The 20702-nt window shown below is 41.4% G+C and overlaps 1 protein-coding gene and 1 pseudogene across 2 annotated transcripts in view; one reads left to right on the forward strand and one right to left on the reverse strand.

Moving 5' to 3' along the window:
- Positions 1 to 2513: 2513 nt before the first annotated feature.
- LOC110286283 (non-histone chromosomal protein HMG-17 pseudogene) lies at positions 2514 to 2791 on the reverse strand (annotated as a pseudogene).
- A 7765-nt stretch (positions 2792 to 10556) lies between these two features.
- Pola1 (DNA polymerase alpha 1, catalytic subunit) overlaps positions 10557 to 20702 on the forward strand; it is a 324394-nt gene continuing 314248 nt past the window's right edge. For both annotated transcript variants that reach the window (XM_021153188.3, XM_085838130.1), the window contains exons 1-3: positions 10557 to 10657; positions 16112 to 16236; positions 19219 to 19315. In XM_021153188.3, coding sequence (XP_021008847.1) covers positions 10615 to 10657; positions 16112 to 16236; positions 19219 to 19315 — 265 coding nt within the window. In that variant the 5' untranslated portion in view covers positions 10557 to 10614. The remainder of the gene's footprint in view (positions 10658 to 16111; positions 16237 to 19218; positions 19316 to 20702) is intronic.

Here is a 20702-nt window from a genome sequence, read left to right on the forward strand (position 1 = left end):
ATCAATTACAAATTGAAGAATGCTTCCTTTCATCCTCTGTCAGTATTCTTCTGTCTTTTATGTAACTGTTTGAAATATTAACAAGGAGATTTCTTAGTTCATGTGAAGTAACCATAAAGCAAAACAATCATAATAGCGTTTTGTAGGGATATTAGAACTAGCAACAGGGGCTGGTGAGATGGCACAGTGGGTAAGAGCACCCGACTGCTCTTCCGAAGGTCCAGAGTTCAAATCCCAGCAACCACATGGTGGCTCACAACCATCTGTAATGAGATCTGACTCCCTCTTCTGGTGTGTCTGAAGACAGCTACAGTGTACTTACATATAATAAATACATCTTAAAAAAAAAAAAAGAACTAGCAACAGAAACTGATTTTCAGTGGAAAGAAGAAAGAAGGAAGGAGGGAAGGTATACATGCTAGGATGACAAGGAAGAGAAGAGAAAGAAGGTTCAGAGAGAATATCAAGTAGCTTACAGACTGTATAGGCCAGCCAGTGTAGGCAGGGACAAAGGAAGAATATGAAGATGGCACTCGGGAGGCAGAGGCAGGCAGATTTCTGAGTTCAAGGCCAGCCTGGTCTACAAAGTGAATTCCAGGACAGCCAGGGCTATACAGAGAAACCCTGAATCAAAAACCAACCAACCAACCAACCAACCAACCAACCAACCAAACAAACAAACAAAGAATCTGAAGATGAAATCTTCCATAAGCTCATATCTTTGATCTTTCTGGTAAAGGGCATCTTGGCTATTTCTGCCTTTGGCCTGAACACTGGCATTTACAATGGTTCTATATACATTACTGATCAACATGGTGTCTGTGTATATGTGTGTATGTGTGCACCTTGTGGAAAGGAGAATGGGACATGTTCATGCTGTAATGAGCAGCATTGCTGGGACAGAAACATTATTAGTTTGTAGACTTACAGTTTATCTTCGGCAAAATCCAGAATATGGGAAGTGACCCACACACAGCAAGAGGTATTTAGATTCTAGGCAGCCAGAATAATAGCATATATTCACTGGGAATTATTTAAGGAGTACTTTGTGTTAAAGCTAGGGAAGCCCTGATAAATGTTTTATCTCTTTCCCTTGTTAGATTCTTAGTTAAGTTTTTACTGCTGTGAGCAGACACCATGACCAAGGTAACTCATTATAAGGACAACCTTTAATTGGGGCTGGCTTATAGGTTCAGAGGTTAGGTCCATTATCACCAAGGCAGGAACATGGCAGCATCCAGGCAGGCATGGTGCAGGAAGAGCTGAGAGTTCTATGTCTTTATCTGAAGGCTGTTAGCAGAATACTGACTTCCAGGCAGCTAGGATGGGGGTCTTAAAGCCCATATCCACAGTGACACATCTACTCCATAGGGTCACACCTCCTAATAGTGCCACTCCCTTGGCCGAGCATATACAAACCATCACATTCCACTCCCTGGCCCCCATAGGTTTGATCAAACACATGAGTCTATGGGGGCCATACCTAAACATAGCATAATGCAAAATATATTTAGTCCAACTTTCAAATCTCCCATAGTCTATAGCAGGCTCAACAATGTTAAAAGTCCAAAGTTCAAAGCCTCTTCTGAGATTCATTCAATCACTTAACTGTAATTCCCAAAGCAAGACAGAAAACCAGCTGGGCAAACTCCAAACTCTGCATCTCCATGTCTGGTGTCAAAGCAGTCTTCAGATCTCCAACTCCTTTTTCATCTTTTTTTTTTCCCAAGCCTAACTGTAACCAACTTTATTAAAAATACTTTTCATAATCAATCATGATATTTCAGGTAGGACATGGGCAGGCAATCAACAATATACAAGAACTTTCAAATACTCTTCTTGTATAGACTACCAAAATCAGAAAGCCACTATAAAGCCCAATGAAGTCTTCATTCAATGCTTTGGCAAGGGGGAAGTAGCTTAGAGTGAGGGTGGACATCTCACATTAAGGATGTTGTTTAGCAACTTTTTACAAGCTGACCCTGACTTTCAGGAAATGAACATGGCAGAATTATCAATCTGAAGATCCACAATCTTTTATAAAAAGAACCAGCTCTCTTCTGAAAACACTCGATGAAGTCCATATTGCCTGATAGACTGGAAAACCAATTTTGGTTCCTACAGGTCTCTGGTTTTAAGGGAATTAAGTCTATGTTGATAGTACAACGGGAAGAGGATATAAAAATGAATTTAGAGTTTTTCCTCACCATAAGACATTTCATGCCTTGGTGGCTACATATGTCAACACCAGGATAGCTCTACTGGGAGCCAACAGGAGCCTTTCAAAATTATCAGGGAAAGAGGCTTTCTGTCCTCAATCCAGCTTGGGAGATATTTGTTATTGACATATGATCCTCCCCCTGCCCCCAGTAATGAAGTGTTCTGTGTGCTAACAATATAGCTTAAAAAAAAGTAAAACAAAATTTCTGCAATTTTATAAGACTTGATAAAAATAGTATTTCAAATTGTACAGTCATCAGAAGTAGAGAGTTATAAAAAAAAATGTACACATGTCATTTGGCATATCCAGCACCTTCAGCTTTCTGTGCCTGGTCTGTTTTGGCATCTTCATTTTCTGCAGGATTATTTGCATCCTTACTGGCATCGGCTTTCCCCTTCTTCCCCTTGGGAACCTTCTCTCCCTTCTTCGCAGGGGCGTTTTTAGGCTTGGGCTCTGGCTTTGGAGGAACATGTTTAGCAGACAACCTTGCAGCTCTCTGTGGCTCGTCCTTCACCTTGGTTTTGTCTCCTTTAGCATCCCCTTCAGCCTTTTTTTGGGCATGGTGGCAGCAGGGGACGTCGGTGCTGAACAAGGTTGTACAGCGGCACGCTGGTCATCCTTGCTGCTTCTTCACACTGCTTCTTTTACATCTTTGTTGACTGCAGCAAACTTCTTTCTCTTGGGCTGGTTCCACTCCCTCTCAGTAGCTTTCCTCAGCAGATAGCCTATGGCTCTGGCATCTCAAACATCTTTGGGTTTCCAAGGCAACTTCAATGTTTCTTGTTTCAATGTCTGGGACCCACACATGCTCTTCTGGGCTCCTCTAGAGGGGTGGTGTCACTTCTCCAGTTCTGTCCTTTGTAGCACTCCAAGCTCAGGTTGATCCACTCCACTGTTGCTGTTGTTCTTGGTGATCAACCCATGGTACTGGCATCTCCAGTACCATGGACGCTGCTGTCTTCCACTGCAACTAGGCTTCACCAACAGCCTCTCATAGGCTCTCTTCATAGTGCCAAGCCTCAGATCCTTTGCATGATCCCTTTAGCCCTGGGTTGTCAACTGCAACTGAGGCTACACCTTCCCCAATAGCCTTCCATGGCCTCTCACAGTGCCAAGCCTCAGCTGCTCTTCATGACCAGTCAGCCTTTCAAAACCAGTACCACCTAGGTGACTCTTACACATCACCAAGTGCAGCTGCAGCACGAGGTACAACCTTGGCTATCTCTAGAACACAGTTTCTTTGTGCTCTCAGAAAATACCTCCTAGAAGATTTCAACTTAGTGATGCTGGTCTCTTCTTTCTTTCTTTCTTTTCTTTTCTTTTTTTTTTTTTTGGTTTTTCGAGACAGGGTTTCTCTGTATAGTCCTGGCTGTCCTGGCACTCACTCTGTAAACCAGGCTGGCCTTGAATTTAGAAATCCGCCTGCCTCTGCCTCCTGAGTGCTGGGATTAAAGGCATGTGCCACCATGCCCGACGCTGGTCTCTTCTTAAGCACTACTAATTTCCTAGCTCCAGCTAACCAGCATCAATTGTTCCAGTAGTCTCCTCCTTTTTCATACAAAGCCAGAGAGAGGCACATGACCAAAGCTGCCTAGTTCTGCTGCTTGCAGGAGGTGAAACATGGCTCTGCTTGTTCTATTACATTATCACTAGCTTCCTCTTTTCCAGCTCCTTCACTGACTAAACTTGGCTGTCTTGGATCTTGCTCTGTAGATTAACCTTGAATTTAGAAATCTGAATGCCTAGATAAAAGGTGTGTACCACCACGCCTGGTTCTAAATTTAGCTGGGTAGGCTCTTGCTTCAAAGTCTCACTCTTAATCTGCTATCTCCTAGAACACAGGATTCAGCTCCATTTCACTTCCTGGTGCCCCTTTAATACTCAAAACATATGTTTTGTATTTTTCCTTTCTCAGCTTGCTATGCTTGTTTAAAATGCTCTAAATGAGATTGACCAGAGAACAAAGTCTATGATGAGTGTTTCTGAGACTTCCTTTGTCAATGCAATTAATCTGAGTCTCTTCACTGTAGCCTCAGGCAGATTTTTCAGATAAGAGCCACATTCTTCACCAAAATACCACAAAACAGTCTGTAGGTCCAAATTGAAAAATCTCCACCAAAATGTCTTGGGCCAGGTCTGCACAATTCAAATCACTCTCAGTAACAAAGTCTTCCATATCCCTACTAGGACAGCCCACCCATTAAGCCCCCTTTAAAGCATTCTACTGCTTTCCAAATCCAAACTCCTCAAATCCACATTCTTCCAAACAAAGCAATACCTCACTCCCTGGTACCAACTTCTGTCTCAGTTAGGGTTTTACTCTGCAAAGAGTCACCATGACCAAGGCAACTCTTATAAGGACAACATTTCATTGGGGCTGGCTTACAGGTTCAGAGGTTCAGCCCATTATCATCAAGACAGGAGCATGGCAGCATCCAGGCAGACATGGTACAGGAGGAGCTGAAAGTTCTACATCTTCCTCTGAAGGCTGCTAGCAGAATACTCACTTCTAGGCACCTAGGATGAGGGTATTAAAGCCCACACTCACAGTGACACTGTACTCCAACAGGGCCATACCTCCTAATAATGCCACTCCCTAGGCCAAGCATATACAAACCATCACCTATTCATTGGTTTTAACCTGTGTGGTCCTGATTTTGGTAGTATCATCAATTCTTATTTTAGAGGTGACATGGATTTCACTTTGAGCTAATTTGGCTCTATTGGGTGTTGACTGCACTTTGTCCAGGAGCAGGAGGACAGGCCTATCAATATTTCAATGGCATGCATTTTTTTTTTTTAAAGGTGGGAAGACAAGAGAGGGCTCCTACATTTTACGAAGAAGGTGAAATAGTTTGAACTTCGGCATGGTCAGTTAAGAGAGTTGTAATGTTTCTTCTGTCACCTGGACTCTTTGTGGTCAGTTAAAAACATATTATGCAAGTTCTATTCCTGTTTATTTTTCCAGCTAGCAGATGATCTTCTCTCCACAGCCACAAATATATAGCACGGCCTAGTTGAGCTTTGAACATTTGTATGACCCTAAAGATGATTTTGACAATATACCTAAAGAAAATCAGGCCCGAGGGCTAGATTCATGTGAACAAACTCAGCGGAACCAGAGTGATAATTTGGTGAATCGCCTTCAGGAGCATACCTAACAAGCATGTCAGAATATAGTCTGGTTGGCTGGTGTAGCTCTCCCCCACTCCCTCTCTTCCCTCCCTTCTTCTCTCTCTTTTCCTCTCTTTCCTACTCCTACTTATTCCTTCTCTCTCACAGAAAAAAAAACACTTCTTTCTCTCTCTCTCTTTTTTTAAAAAGATTTATTTATATTGATATATTTGAATACATTGTAGCTGTCTTCAGACACACCAGAAGGAGGCATCAGATCTCATTACAGGTGGTTGTGAGCCACCATGTGGTTGCTGGGAATTGAACTCAGAACCCCTGGAAGAGCAGTCAATGCTCTTAACCACTGGGCCATCTCTCCAACCCCCTTCTTTCTCTTCCAAAGAAAACTCTAGTTTATAAAAGTTGCTGGAGAAGAAGAAAATCACCTCCAGGAAAATTATCCTTGCTCAACATCTTATTTCTAGGGCTCTGAGCAATGCCAGAAGGACAGTAGGCACTTGATGAACATTTGGTGAATGAATGGATGGCCTGAACATTATTTGTCTGCTCTTAATAACTAAAGCCATTTAAATGAAGTCTATAGGCATTCACCAGAGACAGTTGCACAATGGAAAAAGTATCAGCTTTGGTGTTTGTAGGTTTAATTTTTTTTCAGTGCCTACTAAAGATGTTTCTTAAATGCTCTAACCCCACTTCTAACCCACCACCCACCAGAGGTAGTAGAAAAGAAAGGATATGGGGGAAGTGGACCTGTTCAGAAATTGTTCTTTGGAGCAAATTGCATCTGCTCCATTCACTCGTAAATACTTCACAAATATGCCAGCAGTGCAGTTCAGTAGTGTCTGGATAGCAGCAGCAATGGCATGACCTAGCAGGAACAGTCAAGCCTCAGCCAAATTGGCATGAGTCAGCAGGAGGGATTTGGACTAGCAAGGACACCATGAGCAGTCAGCCGCTATGCTTCTCTCAATGAAGCAAAGATCAGCAAAGTTTTGCACAGCTAGCTCTACAAACAAGCCTCTTTGATAGTCTGTTGAGTCTTATTTATACTCCCTCCAAACATCACCTATCCTCCACTAGTCTTGCCTCACCATGTGTCTTGCCTCAGCACTTGAATCTGATTTAGCAAAACTTCATGTGAATCTGTACCAGCAGACAACTTTCTGCCAATCAGCCCAAGTCTGTGGAAGCAGCAAGAAGCCACACACACACACCACTAGAAGTTTTTTGGTGCCTTTCTCTCTATGGAATCCCAGCAAAGGAGCTTAACTACATAAAATGTTGTTAGGGAAGACTTCCTTCATCACGTGTCCTTTCACATGCTTGCTTTAGCAGAACTTTCTTTCACCTGTGTCTACTTCAGTGAAACATCTTCAGTAGTCTGCCTTAGTGAAACATTGTTTCACCTTTGCTTCTGGCGAGTCTGTCTTAGTGAAACATCGTTTCACCTTTGTCTGCTTCTCAAGAGTCTGCCTTAGTGAAACATTGTTTCACCTTTGCTTCTCAGGAGTCTGCCTTAGTGAAACACCCTTTCACCTTTGTCTGCTTCAGGAAAACACAGCTTCATGGATCTGCCCCAGCAAAACACCATCTGACACAACTGACTTTTCAAAGAACCCTAAGTTTCCACTTTAGGTTTTACATAAATTAAGAGACTGGATCTCTCAGTCCAGGGTAAGGCGCTCTCCTCATCCCGCTATGTGGCCTTAAGTCATAAGGTTTAAAGTTTCTACTTTCGATCCTGCATGGAGAGCTGTAATCTCAGCCCCCCCCCACACACACACACCTCTGCCCCCCCCCAACACTGGGAGTAAACCAGGATGATGTCTCTCTTCTCATTCCCCATGTGACCGTTGGCAATATAGAGAAACTGATTGTCTCAACTAAAGGAAGAGAGACAACAGGGTCACTAGTGGCTACAGAGATTATATTCAACATGTCTCACTGAATTTACCCGACTCCAAGTGCCAACCACATCAAGGTCAGGAAATCCTGAACTGGAATAAGAAAGACCCAGAAGATGAATGTGAACAGATCCATTTGCTTCCTGACAGTGGGCACAGACTTCAGTCTCTGGCTACTATTCCGAGACCCAGGGCTCTGCAATTGTGTGACATCCTTCAGTGATTGCACGTGGGAAATTCTCCATGGAATTATCTTCAGCCCACTGTACTTCTGAATCCCTCTTCTTTCATTCTGTGCCACACAGCAAGTCTGGCTTCAATGCTGTCTGATCTCCATTTCAAGTTTTCTGCCTCTGGATTTTTAAATCTCAAGACCATGGACAAAATATCAGTTACAGCAACAAAAGTGAAATTTCCATGAAATATGCAGAGACTTCTTGGGGCTCTGTTTGTTTTCAGGGTGCTAGAGATCACACTCAGATGCTCATATATGTTAGGTAAATGCTCTCCCACTGAGTTACACCCCAGCTCACACAGAGACTTCTAAAAGAAAATAGGGCCATGATCTTTGAAATGGAGCATTGAGGGATGAAGTTTGGATGGCGAAGAAAACTTCTCACCAGCTCTCTCCCCACATTCGTGCCAAGCACTGCCTCCCTAGACTTCAGGTCACCATATCTATACTACGTTTTGATACAGAAGGCTTGAGACCATTCAAGAGAATTACTAAGTACACATTCCCTATGCTGCTGTCCGCCTGGTCTGTCACCAAAGGTGAAAACGAAGAGATGGATGAGAAGGATAGAGGAAGTGTAGTGAAGAGGAATGCCTCCCACAGAAAATAGGCATTCCACGAGGGTTAGTTGCATAAGTGGGAATGAGTGGGAGTCTGTATGGGCTGAGTGCCTAAGTCTAGGTACTCAAGAAAATTCCTCCAGGTTTACACTAGCCTTGCCTGTTCCTATCAGGGAAAACAGTTATTGCTCTTAATTTGTGATAGATATTTCAGGAGAATATATACAATTGTATGCACTAGTAAAAAAAAAAAAAGAGACTGGATCTCTTGTCTATTACTTATTTTTATTAAGTTTCAATTAGTAAAAATGAAGGTAAAAGTAAAAAAAAGTATATTTAATAGAAATAGGTTTAGCTAAATATAATAGGAAACTCAAAAATGGTACTTTTAAAATATGTTTGCTATTTACTTTCTTTCATGTAGGAATCTACAGTTAGTCAAGTTAAGGGTGTTATGGTGGCTTTGTAGACATTAGAGACCCATATTCTTACCATTCTGTTCCACAATTTCAGCATGTGACTTTCCTTTCCAGTCATCCCATGACTCAGGATGGTTACAGAACTACCATCCATCAAATTTGTGTTGTAGGAAGAGACAAGACAAGAAAGGGGAGAAAAAAAAAAGAGAAGAAAAATGACTTAAGTACCCCTTGTTTAAATACTCCCTATTTATACCACATATATTTTATGGTCTAGAAGTTTGTTAAATATCTGAGTCCCCCTTTTTGTTTTTGGTAAAGCCCAGAAACAGTCTTTCTTCCTTTGTAAATGCACCCAAATGAAAGCCCATGTTTCATTTCTTTTTTTTCTCTGTATAGCCCTGGAGCCATCTCACTGGTCCAAATGACGTTATCTTTTTTTTTTTTTTTTTTCCAAGACAGGGTTTCTCTGTGTTCTGTGTCTTGGCTGTCCTGAAATTCACTCTATAGACCAGGCTGGCCTCGAACTCAGAAATCTCCCTGCCTCCAAATGATGATATCTTAATGGAATTGTACAGATATTATTTCAACTAAATTTCACAATAATTCCTTAGAAAAGTAGAAGCAACTTATAAAAGAAGAAACCCAGGTCTCTGAAAGTAGTCCAAAGTTATATAAAAGTTATATAATTCAAATCCCAAGCCTGACTCCACCTGAACTTTAAATCCTCCCAATATTAAAGAGAGCATTATAAACAGAAAGCATTTATAACTCAATCATCTTTGCAAAAGACACATTTTGGGAATGGGTTTTATAGGCCTAAATATTTGATATATTTTTTTGCAATTAAGTATGTACACATGTGTGACGGTTTGTATATGCTTAGCCTAGGGAGGTGTGGCCTTGTTGGAGTAGGTGTGTCACTGTGAGTGTGGGCTTTAAGACCCTACTCCTAGCTGTTTGGAAGTCAGTATTCTGTTAACGACATTCAGATGAAGATGTAGAACTCTTAGCTCCTCTTGTACCATACCATGCCTGCCTGGATGCTGCCATGCTTCCGCCTTGATGATAATGGACTGAACCTCTGAACCTGCAAGGCAGCCCCAATTAAATATTGTCCTTTGTAAGACTTGCCTTGGTCATGGTGTCTGTTCACAGCAGTAAAAGCCTAAGACAACATTCATTTACCATTTGCTATTTCTAATCTCAAATATCATAAACACTTCCTATTTTTTGTTTTCTTAATTATTTTATCTTTTTGATGTTTGTTCATTAAACTTTCCCTCTTTTTTTTTTTTTTTTCCTTTGCTTCTCTTTCTATCCAACTCTCATTCTTTTTGAGGCATGAACTTCTTTGGCTTCAAACTTAGAAGTTCATTTTGGGCTCACAATTACCACCCTCTTGTCTCAGCCTCCCAAGAGTAAAGTTTACTGATTAACCTCCCTCACCCGCTTTGAGGTGTTATTTTTTGTCAACAACTGTCTTAAAAGAACTAAGCAAATAAAACAAATCCAAAACACACAAGTTATTTTGTTACTTTTTCAATTGTATCACATCAGGAGTGAGTCACGAAGTAAGATTGTTACATTTGGAGGCTGTCACTTCAGCTATGTGCTTGAGGGAAATACGTTTTGGTGAATGATTACACTCAGAGAGACAAGGTACAGGGCAAGAATCAGATTGTATTTGTCGAAGAAGTCACTCTTTTCGGGGCGGGGGCAGAGATGGAGGGCAGCAATTGAGAGACAATTTATACCCGCCCGCACTTCTTTTCCCAGAAAATATCTCTCGTGACCAGAGAACCCCTTTTCCCATGCGTCCTACGGACAGTTAAAATAGCGTGCATGCGCTTGCGCAGTGCCTTTAGGAGGTTTCTTTTCAGCTCCCGACCGCCTCCTTCTCCAGGTCTCCCCGGTCCTCGCCGAGGTTCCCGCTTTTCGGTCAGGGGTCATCACAGGGCGCCAAATGCACTCCCGCGGGAAGGCCGGGGGCGGGGCGCGGCTCAGCGCGCACGTCAGTGGCCTTCCGGGCGGAAGTCCGCAGCCTTCCAGGCCGCTGATTGGCTTTCGTACTGGCGCCTATCTTGGCCTCCGCGCCAGTTTCAGGCTGGTTGGCGCGGAATAGAGAGACTATCGGACCATGGCGCCCATGCACGGAGAGGACTGTAAACTGGAGACAAGCGGTGAGGGAGGATCCCGTGCTTAAGGCACCTGGTTGGGAATGTGGGGGTCGCGGTATGATCGAGGGGGAGGGGAAGGTCTCTGCTTTTTATCCTTAAGAAGGTGGCGCGCTCCTAGACCGCCCCTTAGGTCTGTTTGGCCGCCAACCTTAATCATTCTGGGCGGAGACCCTAGGGGTGTGGGATGGGGCTTCCTGATGGGGTCACTTGCTGAAGGTATTTTGGCTTGAGCGGTTTCTTTCTCTTATGACAGGCTTCACAGTCGTTGGCTCTTTGCATTTTCTTTGATGAGTCGCAAGCACGTGTGGGTTACAACTTCCATGGCAACCTTCCTCGGCCAGGATTGCTCTCTCTCCTGCCTGAAACTGTTTCTCTGCTCCCTTGGCAGGTCTCGGTTTGAGGGTTTGGAGCATGCCTGTGCCTCCGTTTCTAGGAAGTCCCAGGAAAATTGTTAGCATTGTCATTGAAGTGAGAGATGGAAGTGCTGTCACCAGATATAGATGCATTTCGTTAAGATTTTTTAAGGTTCTACGGGAAGTTCTTCAAGTGCTACATAGAAATACTGTTCAGGTCTAGTCATTTTGGGTGAGGTTTGAAAAAATGTATCACTTGAGTAGCATTTCGGATGCCCTATATATCAGGCATTTTGTGAGTAGTAATCTTTTATTTCCAGAAGTAGAGTTCAAAAATGCAGATGGCCTTGTCTGATTCTGATTTTAAACGGTGTTCAGCTAAAGTATGACTTAACTTCAGTTCTAACTTAAAATCAGATACTTTCTTAACCAAGTGTCACATGTCTTTGCCATTCACTGTGCATTGCCATTAATGAGATCTTGCTTCGTAATCAGTTTCTTTTGCATTCAGCTAGTTTTAAAATCACAGGTTTCTCTCTCTCTCTCTCTCTCTCTCTCTCTCTCTCTCAGACAAATTATTTTGGAGAGTCGACTAGCTTGGATTACAAATGGGCTGTGGGATTTAAGTACATGAACAGTCTGCAGCCCCTATCAGTCATTTGCTTCTAAGTCCTTTTTTCACCCTAAAAAAACTGTACGCCATCTGTGAACATCAAGAAATCACTCTTTGGAGGATACTGTGCAATCTTGAGACCTCTCTTAAGTCACAGTGTTGATTAAGTATTTTCTGGGGACTTGTGACTGGAATTTTTCTTTAAAGCATGCCAAAAGATTGTTATGTGGAAGACTGCTTCAGGTTACTGACCCTGCCTGCTTTGCGGGAGGGTAGAGGTACTCCCAAGTGGTGATTGGAAAACATTTCAATCTTTGTGTTTCCCCCCCATTGTTTTTTTTTTTTTTTTTTTTTTTTTTTTTTTTTTTGCTAATTCACACAGCGTTAAAGACATTGCTTAAAAAAATTTTTTTTCAGGCTTTTTATGTTGGAAGGTGGGACACCTGGACAGTGGCAGCAAAATGTAGTAAGGCGTGTAATTAGCTGCTATTGTGTATAGAAAGTCATTGGAGGCTTTAATGATAAAAAATCTGGTATATTGGTTTGTTCAGCAAACATTTATTATGCAGGTACGAGGCATAGGCATTCTGCCAGGCTCTGGCATTAGCATGCTGGGTAGAATGGTGTGGCTTCTGTCTTCATGAGTGGAGAAAGTAAACAGTCATATGTAGTACCACATGGAATCTTCCCTGAGGAAATTGCTTTAGTTTTGCTTTCTGAAGCTAGACCAAAGTGTTGACTAGGTGCCATGTGTGGAATGTATGCATGTGCATATGTTTGATTATCCTACAACCTTACACAACACACACATGTGCGTGCACACACACATGCATGCACATACATTTCCCATACAGTTGTAGTCACACATGCACACCCAATTTGTCCTGTATTGCTAAGTACATAATAAGATAGCCATTCTTATTTAATTCTTAATGGGGAAGATGTATTTTCTCCTTTTCATGAGTGTAAAAGGGTCTTAAAAGGTAGCTCTTACAAGTAGTGTATGAAAAGAGATTGGGAATTTAATGACCAAAAAAAGGCATTCAGAGGCTCAGTCAGGAACCACTACAACTACTGGAACCAACTCTAGTTGCTTTAAACAAAAGAAATTTATTAGGGTACTATGCAGTTTGCAGAGATCCTGTAGGACTGGGAAGCCACTCTGGGGGCTGCTTAGCCAGAAATGGTGATTTCTGCTGTGCCAGAGAACTGAGCCAGAGAGGTCATTGTCACCTATGGCAAAATATTCAGATGTTACAGCTTATACCTTAAGATATATTAGCAGCTGGGCATGGTGGCGCATACCTTTAATCCCAGGGAGGCAGAGGCAGGTGGATTTCTGAGTTCAAGGCCAGCCTGGTCTACAAAGTGAGTTCCAGGACAGCCATGGCTATACAGAGAAACCCTGTCTCAAAAAACCAAAACCAAACCCCCCCCCCCAAAAAAAAAAAAAAAGAAAAAAAAAGTTCTGTAACAGTTGCCTTTTTTTTTTTTTAAACACAAACTTTCTAAATACTGGTCTGGTCTACTCCCTTGGAACATTAGTCTCCATTGGTAGAGACTATTTTGCATGCTCATAGCCTAGCAACAATGTATCAGGGAAGAAAGACTCAGTTGCAGAAACATCCACTGTAGCAGGTCAAATGGGCTCTGAGAGAATTTCTGTTTCAAATACTGGGCAACTTAACAAGGTGAACCTGTCATTGAGGCACATACCTACAGTCCTACCAAGTTGAAGGCTGGGATTGGATGATTATAATTTAATGATAGCCTAGTTACCTGTCTCAGAAAAAAAAATAAATGAAATAAAACAAGATAGCTGACTGGTAGTCTCATGTCACCCACTAAAAATGGCCAAATTGGGCATCTGTTCTATAATGTTTGGAATCTAGACTTTAGATTGTCCTACTTGCTGTGTATTCTTACAAAGAAATGAGCTTCCACACTGGCTTTGACTAAGTTTCCGGATACATTTTGCATTTTCATTTCTTTGTAATGTGGTTTAGGTCTCTTCCTTGGTTTTTGCCACTTTTTATCCTGTTTTGTGATGTTGAAATTCTCCATTTTCTAGGCTTGTTGGAGACAACTCCTGTGAAACCCTTTACAGTTTCCTGGACAAAATAATGTTTTTCTCCATTTTCACTGCATTTTTACTTCTTATATGGAACCATTTTTATATTTTGATCCTAGCCTTAGGTTTTTTTGTGTTACTTGACTGTGATATACTTGGAGACAAGAAAACTGTCTTATTTGTATTTGTATCTCAAGCTTTGTGTAGTGGTACAGTTTCTTGTGGAGTAAATCTATTTTAAGATCTAGAGAATTTGTGGGGTTGTCAAGGTATTGAATACACTGAATTTATTTTTAAGGACTGTGCCCATTTTCATGTAGGCCAACTGAATATCTTTTAAGTCATTTGAATGACATTCAGGATTTTGTGACTGTCATCAAATATCTGCATTCATTAATTTTCTCTTAGTGCCTTTCTGAGAAGTGTATTTTAATGTCAAATGTGAATGTAAAAAGTAAACTGAGATGCTACCGAGATTACATTTCCAGAGAGCTAGAGAGAAAATAGGATCTCTAATTACACTTTACTTTTTTTTTTTTTTTTGGTTTTTCGAGACAGGGTTTCTCTGTGTAGCCCTGGCTGTCCTGGAACTCACTTTGTAGACCAGGCTGGCCTCGAACTCAGAAATCCGCCTGCCTCTGCCTCCCGAGTGCTGGGATTAAAGGCGTGCGCCACCACGCCCGGCCTTTTTTTTTTTTTTTTTCACTTTACTTTTAAGATACAGTTTTCAGCAGGTTATTGCCAACATTGGGTACACATTCTTTAGCTCTTATTTTCTGATTCACTCAGACACTTAGTCAAACAGCTTAATGTCACAAATGTTTCAGTGGTATTTTAAGGATGCTTTTTAATCAATTCTCCCTTTTTTGTGATTACTCCTTTTAGTAAATTAATCAGTATAGAATAAGATAAACACTCAATTTCACAGACATATGTGGCAGTCATGCTGAGCCTAAACTCATGGCTGCCAGGAAGTCTTAATTCTGTGGATGAAGTGTGTGTGTATGTATGTGTGTGTATTGGCCATCTTGTGATGATCAAAAGCATAGATGGGTCAAAAACTGAGTGAACACCAAGATTCTCTGGTATTTCAGTAATTTTGACAAAGGGCCTTTCAACCATTGTGAACTTTTCCTACAGTCTTATACTGTCATGATCCTCTGAACTCTCTTTTGAAATTTCTTTAGCCAGTCTGTTTCTCTAGCATTCCAGGTGCTTCTTGTAAGCTCAGTACAGCATATGCTACTTAACCTTGTTTTAGAGCTCCTTGGTATTCATCTTCCATGTTAGACTGTACATTTCTATGAGTTTAGGGACTATATGCTTTTGATCTGTCTCATAGCGTCTTATACTTTGCAAAGAATCGATGCTATTTAAATCCTTTTGATTATTAGAACACCAAATAGTCTTTTTATGACTCACTGGATTGCTCAAGGCCCGTTTTTTTTTTTTTTTTTTGTTTATTTTTTTTTTGTTTTGTTTTTTTTTCGAGACAGGGTTTCTCTGTATCACTCTGGCTGTCCTGGAACTCACTTTGTAGACCAGGCTGGCCTTGAACTCAGAAATCCGCCTGCCTCTGCCTCCCGAGTGTTGGGATTAAAGGCAAGCGCCACCACGCCCGGCAAGGCCGGTTTTTTTCTGATGGAAATGTTAAGTCTGATTCCCATCTTTCATGTTTTTCTACATGATTTTGAGATTTTGTTCCTTTTAGGGGAAGACTAGAACTGGTGTGCTGCTTAGTTTTAGCACAAAGTAGGATCATCTGTGAAGAGGAAACCTCAAGTTGAGAAAATGCCTTCCTATCAGCTTGGCCTGTAGGCAAGTCTATGGAGGAGGCATTTTCTTGATGCACAGTCAACTGTGGGAGGTGCCACCATGGGTAGACACCGGGCGATATAAGAAAAGTAGCTGAATTTTGAGAGGAAATAAGTAAGCACATTCATTCCATTATGTTTTTTGTTTTTGTTTTTAATGTTCTTGACTCAAGATTCCTTTTCTTTCCCAAGTTGTTTGTGGCCATATTTATTAATTGTTATTATCTTGTTTGGTTTTTTTTTTTTTTTGGAGAGACAGGGTCTCATTGTGTAGCTCTGGCTGTCCTCGAACTCACAATGATCCAGCTGCCTCTACCTCCCCAGCACTGGGATTAAAGGAGTGCACCATTGTACCTGGCTTTGTGCACAGTGTTTTTTCACAACTACAGAGACGTGAATCAAGATAATTGGCTTCAGCTGTTTTAACTGGAAGTTAGAGGAAATTTCTGGAGAGTCACAGGATCGTCATATTGGGCCATGCTTTGTGAATTACTTTGCATTCTAAAAATACTCATTTGGTTATTATTGCCTAGAAACAATCTTTTGGTTCTGAGGGAAGATGGCTGGTAATTTTATAGTATCTGATAAACTCGACTTTTTTTCCAGCTGTGTCAGATTCAGGGAGTTTTGCAGCTTCCCGAGCTCGCCGAGAAAAGAAATCAAAGAAAGGACGTCTAGAAGCTTTAGAGAGACTGAAAAAGGCTAAAGCTGGGGAGAAGTATAAATACGAAGTAAGTAATGTTTTAACCCTGTGCTTTATTATTCACATTCTGCAGTCAGTTCTGTGTCCCTTTCGTCACCCCATTAGAAATATTAGTATGTTTTAAGGGTTTTTTTTGGAGGGGGGAAATAGGGAGATCAAGGATAGAATCTAGGACGTCTTCAAGCATTCTACCACTGAGTTTATCCCTAGATCCTTTTTCACTTTGTGTTTTGAGATTGAAGCTCATCAAATGGCTTGTGGTCGTCTTGAATTGGCAATCATTCTGCCTCAGTTTCTCTAGTAGGTAGAATAACAGGCCTCTCTCACTGTACCTGGCTCATGCTTCTTACAGCATAATAGTGAACAAACGTGGGCATGAAGTAGATGTGCAGGATATGGAGAATACTAGACCCTTTAAAGTTGTTGTAAGGAGCTTTGCATACCATTGTAAGTGAGAGTAGTTGGTAGATTTTCCCTTATTTAGTATACTGCATGTCCCTTTGCTTAAGGGAAATGAGTAGTGTTTTTAATTTCATGATATTAAGTAGTTTAGCTAAGCACCTTCTTATAATTGTCCTTAAATTCATTTGCTAGGGGAGTGTTAATGGAAATTTGGGCTGTACTTCCTGTTGGTAAGATTGAATGGGATAGTCCTGACTGTTCTTTTCTTTTCTTTTTTAATGACCTGTAGGCCAAATCGGAATGGACAGCATTGCCTAGCTTCCACACTCTGTATTTTAACTGTCAATGCTAGTAGCAGCTAATATACTTTCTGAGTTCACATACCATTCTACGTACTTTTATCAATATGCTTTTCATTTAATCTCAGTGACCATATGAGATAGGTAGTATGATTAACAACACTTTGCAGGTGAGGTAGCTAGGCACTGGAATGTTAGTGAGATCCTAGTGGCAGAGTCCTTATTTGAACCTAGGTGATCTTGCTTGGGAATATTCATGTTTTACACTGGCCTGTACTATATTGTGGGGATTAGGTAACTAGAAAGGATTTTCCTGTTTTACACCATTCAAGTTAAATAGGGCTCCAGGAACATAAAGAGTTGCCAGAAAGACTACAGTCAAGCAGGAGTAAAGCATTTTTAATTTTTTTCAAGACAGGGTTTCTCTGTGTAGCGCTGGCTGTCCTGGAACTCAGTGTGTATGCCAGGCTGGCCTTGAACTCACAGAGATCCACCTGCCTCTGCCTCCCAAGTGCTGGGATTAAAAGCATGTGCTACCATGCAGAGCAGTGCATTTTTTTATGTAGGCATTTCTATAAAGGAGTTCTCTGGGGCCTTTCAGATGTTTATGTTTTGTGGCTGAGTCCCTTCATGCATGGTATTATTAATCTTATATATCTCTCTAAAAACGTTCTGAGTAGTAGCAGCATTCCTTTTTTTTTTTTTTTTTCCTTCCGAGACAGGGTTTCTCTGTGTAGCCCTGGAACTTACTCTGTAGACCAGGCTGGCCTCGAACTCAGAAATCCGCTTGCATCTGCCTCCCAACTGCTGGGATTGGCTTTTTTTTTTTTTTTTTTTTTTAGTTAGTCTACTGTATTGGGGAAATGGCTCACTTGCAGATTGCTTGCCTAACAAGAGCTGAGCCCAGGGTTTTATTCTCAGGAACCCCACGTGCAGAGGATAGAGTAAAACATTTCCTCATGTCTTTTAAAAAATATTATGTATATGTGTGTGTGCCTATGTGTTTTTACACACATGCATGCAGAAGCCCCTGGAGGCCACAAGAGGGTGTTAGAGCCCTTGGAGCTAGAGTTGTAGGTGGTTCTCAACCATCCTTTGTTGTGCTGGGAACTGAATGATCTTAAGCACTGATCATCTCTCTTTAACTGCATCTTAGAGTTATTCTGTATCGTGGAAATCCAGTTAGCTGTTTACTGCTAGACTCTCAAGTGTTTGTGTTGAAGTTTTTTTCCCTAAGATCTTAGCTTTTCTGGTACAGTTGGTTGTTTTTCCTTTAAAAAGGCAGACTCCCAAGGAGGGGACAATTTTAAATGAGGTATCTATAAACTATTGACAACCAGTCTCCATATACTCAGTTTGGCAGGTCAGTGGCCTGTCACCATGGGTAGCTGCAACAGTGGTGTGCATCTGTTCCATTTATTACCTTTCCTGTATGGAGGTGGTCTGCTACTTTCATATTTGTGGGTCAAGTTGCTCAGGCCCTCTGGCAGTCAGGTATCCAGTGTGATTTGAGAACTCACTGCATGCACTTTTACAACCTCAGGTTCAGTGAGGATTAGTGGTGAGACAAATAGATGATTTAAAACCTTTTCTTCTGGGCTGGTGAGATGGCTCAGTGGGTAAGAGCACCCAATTGCTCTTCTGAAGGTCCAGAGTTCAAATCCCAGCAACCATATGGTGGCTCACAACCATCTGTAACGAGATCTGACTCCCTCTTCTGGAGTGTCTGAGGACAGCTACAGTGTACTTACATATAATAAATTAAAAAAAAAAAACCTTCTTTGCCTACAGAATATAGGGTGAATTTTGTTTTGCTCATTTTTAGAGGGGATGACTAAGGTATTTGTTTTGAATTTTATTTAGTTAATTGAACCATTACTAAAATTAGTGTCTTTGCAGGGCATTCATCAGCTAGTGGTGAACAGGTGTGGTATGCCTTATGAATTTGTTAACTATAGGAAAAACCAGTCTAGAAATTATGTGAACAATCCCCAAAGCAGCTAATGAAGAGTTGGCTATAATTCAGTTTGTTTTTTATGGGATAGATGAGTAATTGATGGTATGACAAGTGTATTATGCTAATGGAGTCATTTAATATCTTATGTTAACACCCACCTAAAAGGAATACTAAGTTAATTGATGTCTATTTAAGGAAAACCCTGCGGTGGTGTTGAATGTCAGAACTCATGATTTGGTTGCAGCTACTCCATCAGGCTGCCATTCCAGTTTTAATCTGATAATTTTTTTCATCAGAATTGTTTAACACTTTCACTCCATTTGAAGCTTTTCCATAAACTTTGCAATGGCAGGTTGAGGACCTCACAAGTGTTTATGAAGAAGTTGATGAAGAGCAGTATTCGAAACTGGTTCAGGCACGTCAGGATGATGACTGGATTGTGGATGACGGTATGTGGGAGGAAATTGCCTGCCAGGCACTGTGCTACTTCCTGATTGTCATGTAGGGCAGTTGCTATGCCTGAGGAGACATGAGGCATTTTCATTAGTTACCTTTCTCTTTGCTGTGATAAAATACTTAGTGAAAACAGCTTAAGGAAGGAAAGGTTTATTTAGATCATAGTTGGAGGCTATATATAGTCCATCATTCTTGTGCAGGCATGGTGGCAGAAGTGACATTGTATCTATAGTCAGGAAGTAAAGAAGAATGATTTGCGCTCCATTTGCTTCTTCCCACTTATTCAGTCCATGGTCCCTGCCACTGGAATGGTGCTGCCCACACTTAAGATGGGTCTGCTCACCTTCGTTAGCCTTGATAGACAACCTCCCAGAGGGTTGTCTACTTAGCTGCTTCTGGACCCTGTCAGTTTGCTTAACAGTCAGTATACATGTTTAGAGCGTTGCTAGAGGCATATTTATGGTTAGATTTTTCTTAGTTATTTGAAGATGAAGCATTAAAAATAGGAAGTTGATTTGAGAATCCTTTACAACAACAGTTCTCAACCTGTAGGGCGGGGCCCCTTTGGGGGGTCTCATCAGATATTGTGTATCTCAGATGTTTATATTATAGTTCATAACAGTAGCAAAATTACAGTTATGAAGTAGCAGTGAAAGTAATTTTGTGGTTTAGGGGGCACTACAACATGAGGAATTGTATTAAAGTGTTGCAGCATTAGGAAGGTTGAGAACCAGTGCTTTAGAAAATGTAGTCACGTACCCAAGAATAAATCCCTCAGGACATGACCGATCGTGAAGGAATTGAGAGGGAATGCTTGGGTACTAGGTTCAATCATCAGTGCCTCTAAAAGAGGAATAGTGAGGAACAGTCCCATAGCTGGTGGAATTCAGGGATAAACTTTAGGTTCTATCTTTTCCACTTTGCAACTAGCCTTGGGTAAGTTAGTTGATATCATTAAGCCACAAGTTTTCTGCCTATGATACGGAGATAAAGACTAGCTTCCAGAGTTGCTCTGAAGAGTTGCTTTGGCATCAGAGGGTAAACTGAGGCAGGCAGACATTGAGGAGTCAGTGTTGAGAGCAGCCGACAAGGGTGGATCCAGATACCTACCGGGGCTGCTGCCAAAGGCAGCCAGTGATTAGAGAAGTTAACTCTTGGGGCCAGCGAGAAAGATGAAGAAAAAGAGAAAATTCAGGTGCGTGCGTATACACACACACACACACACACACACACACACACACACACACACAGACTGAGTGGATAAAACAAAAGTCTCAGTCTAATAACGTCATGTATACAAACATGCATGTATACACATGTACATACATGCACACAGGCCTATAAACATGCACATTCACAATAGAATGGTTAGAGCAAAGC

The sequence above is a fragment of the Mus caroli genome, unplaced genomic scaffold, assembly GCF_978045245.1.
Source record: "Mus caroli unplaced genomic scaffold, Mus_caroli_1 scaffold_5, whole genome shotgun sequence".
Classification (NCBI taxonomy): Eukaryota; Metazoa; Chordata; class Mammalia; order Rodentia; family Muridae; genus Mus; species Mus caroli.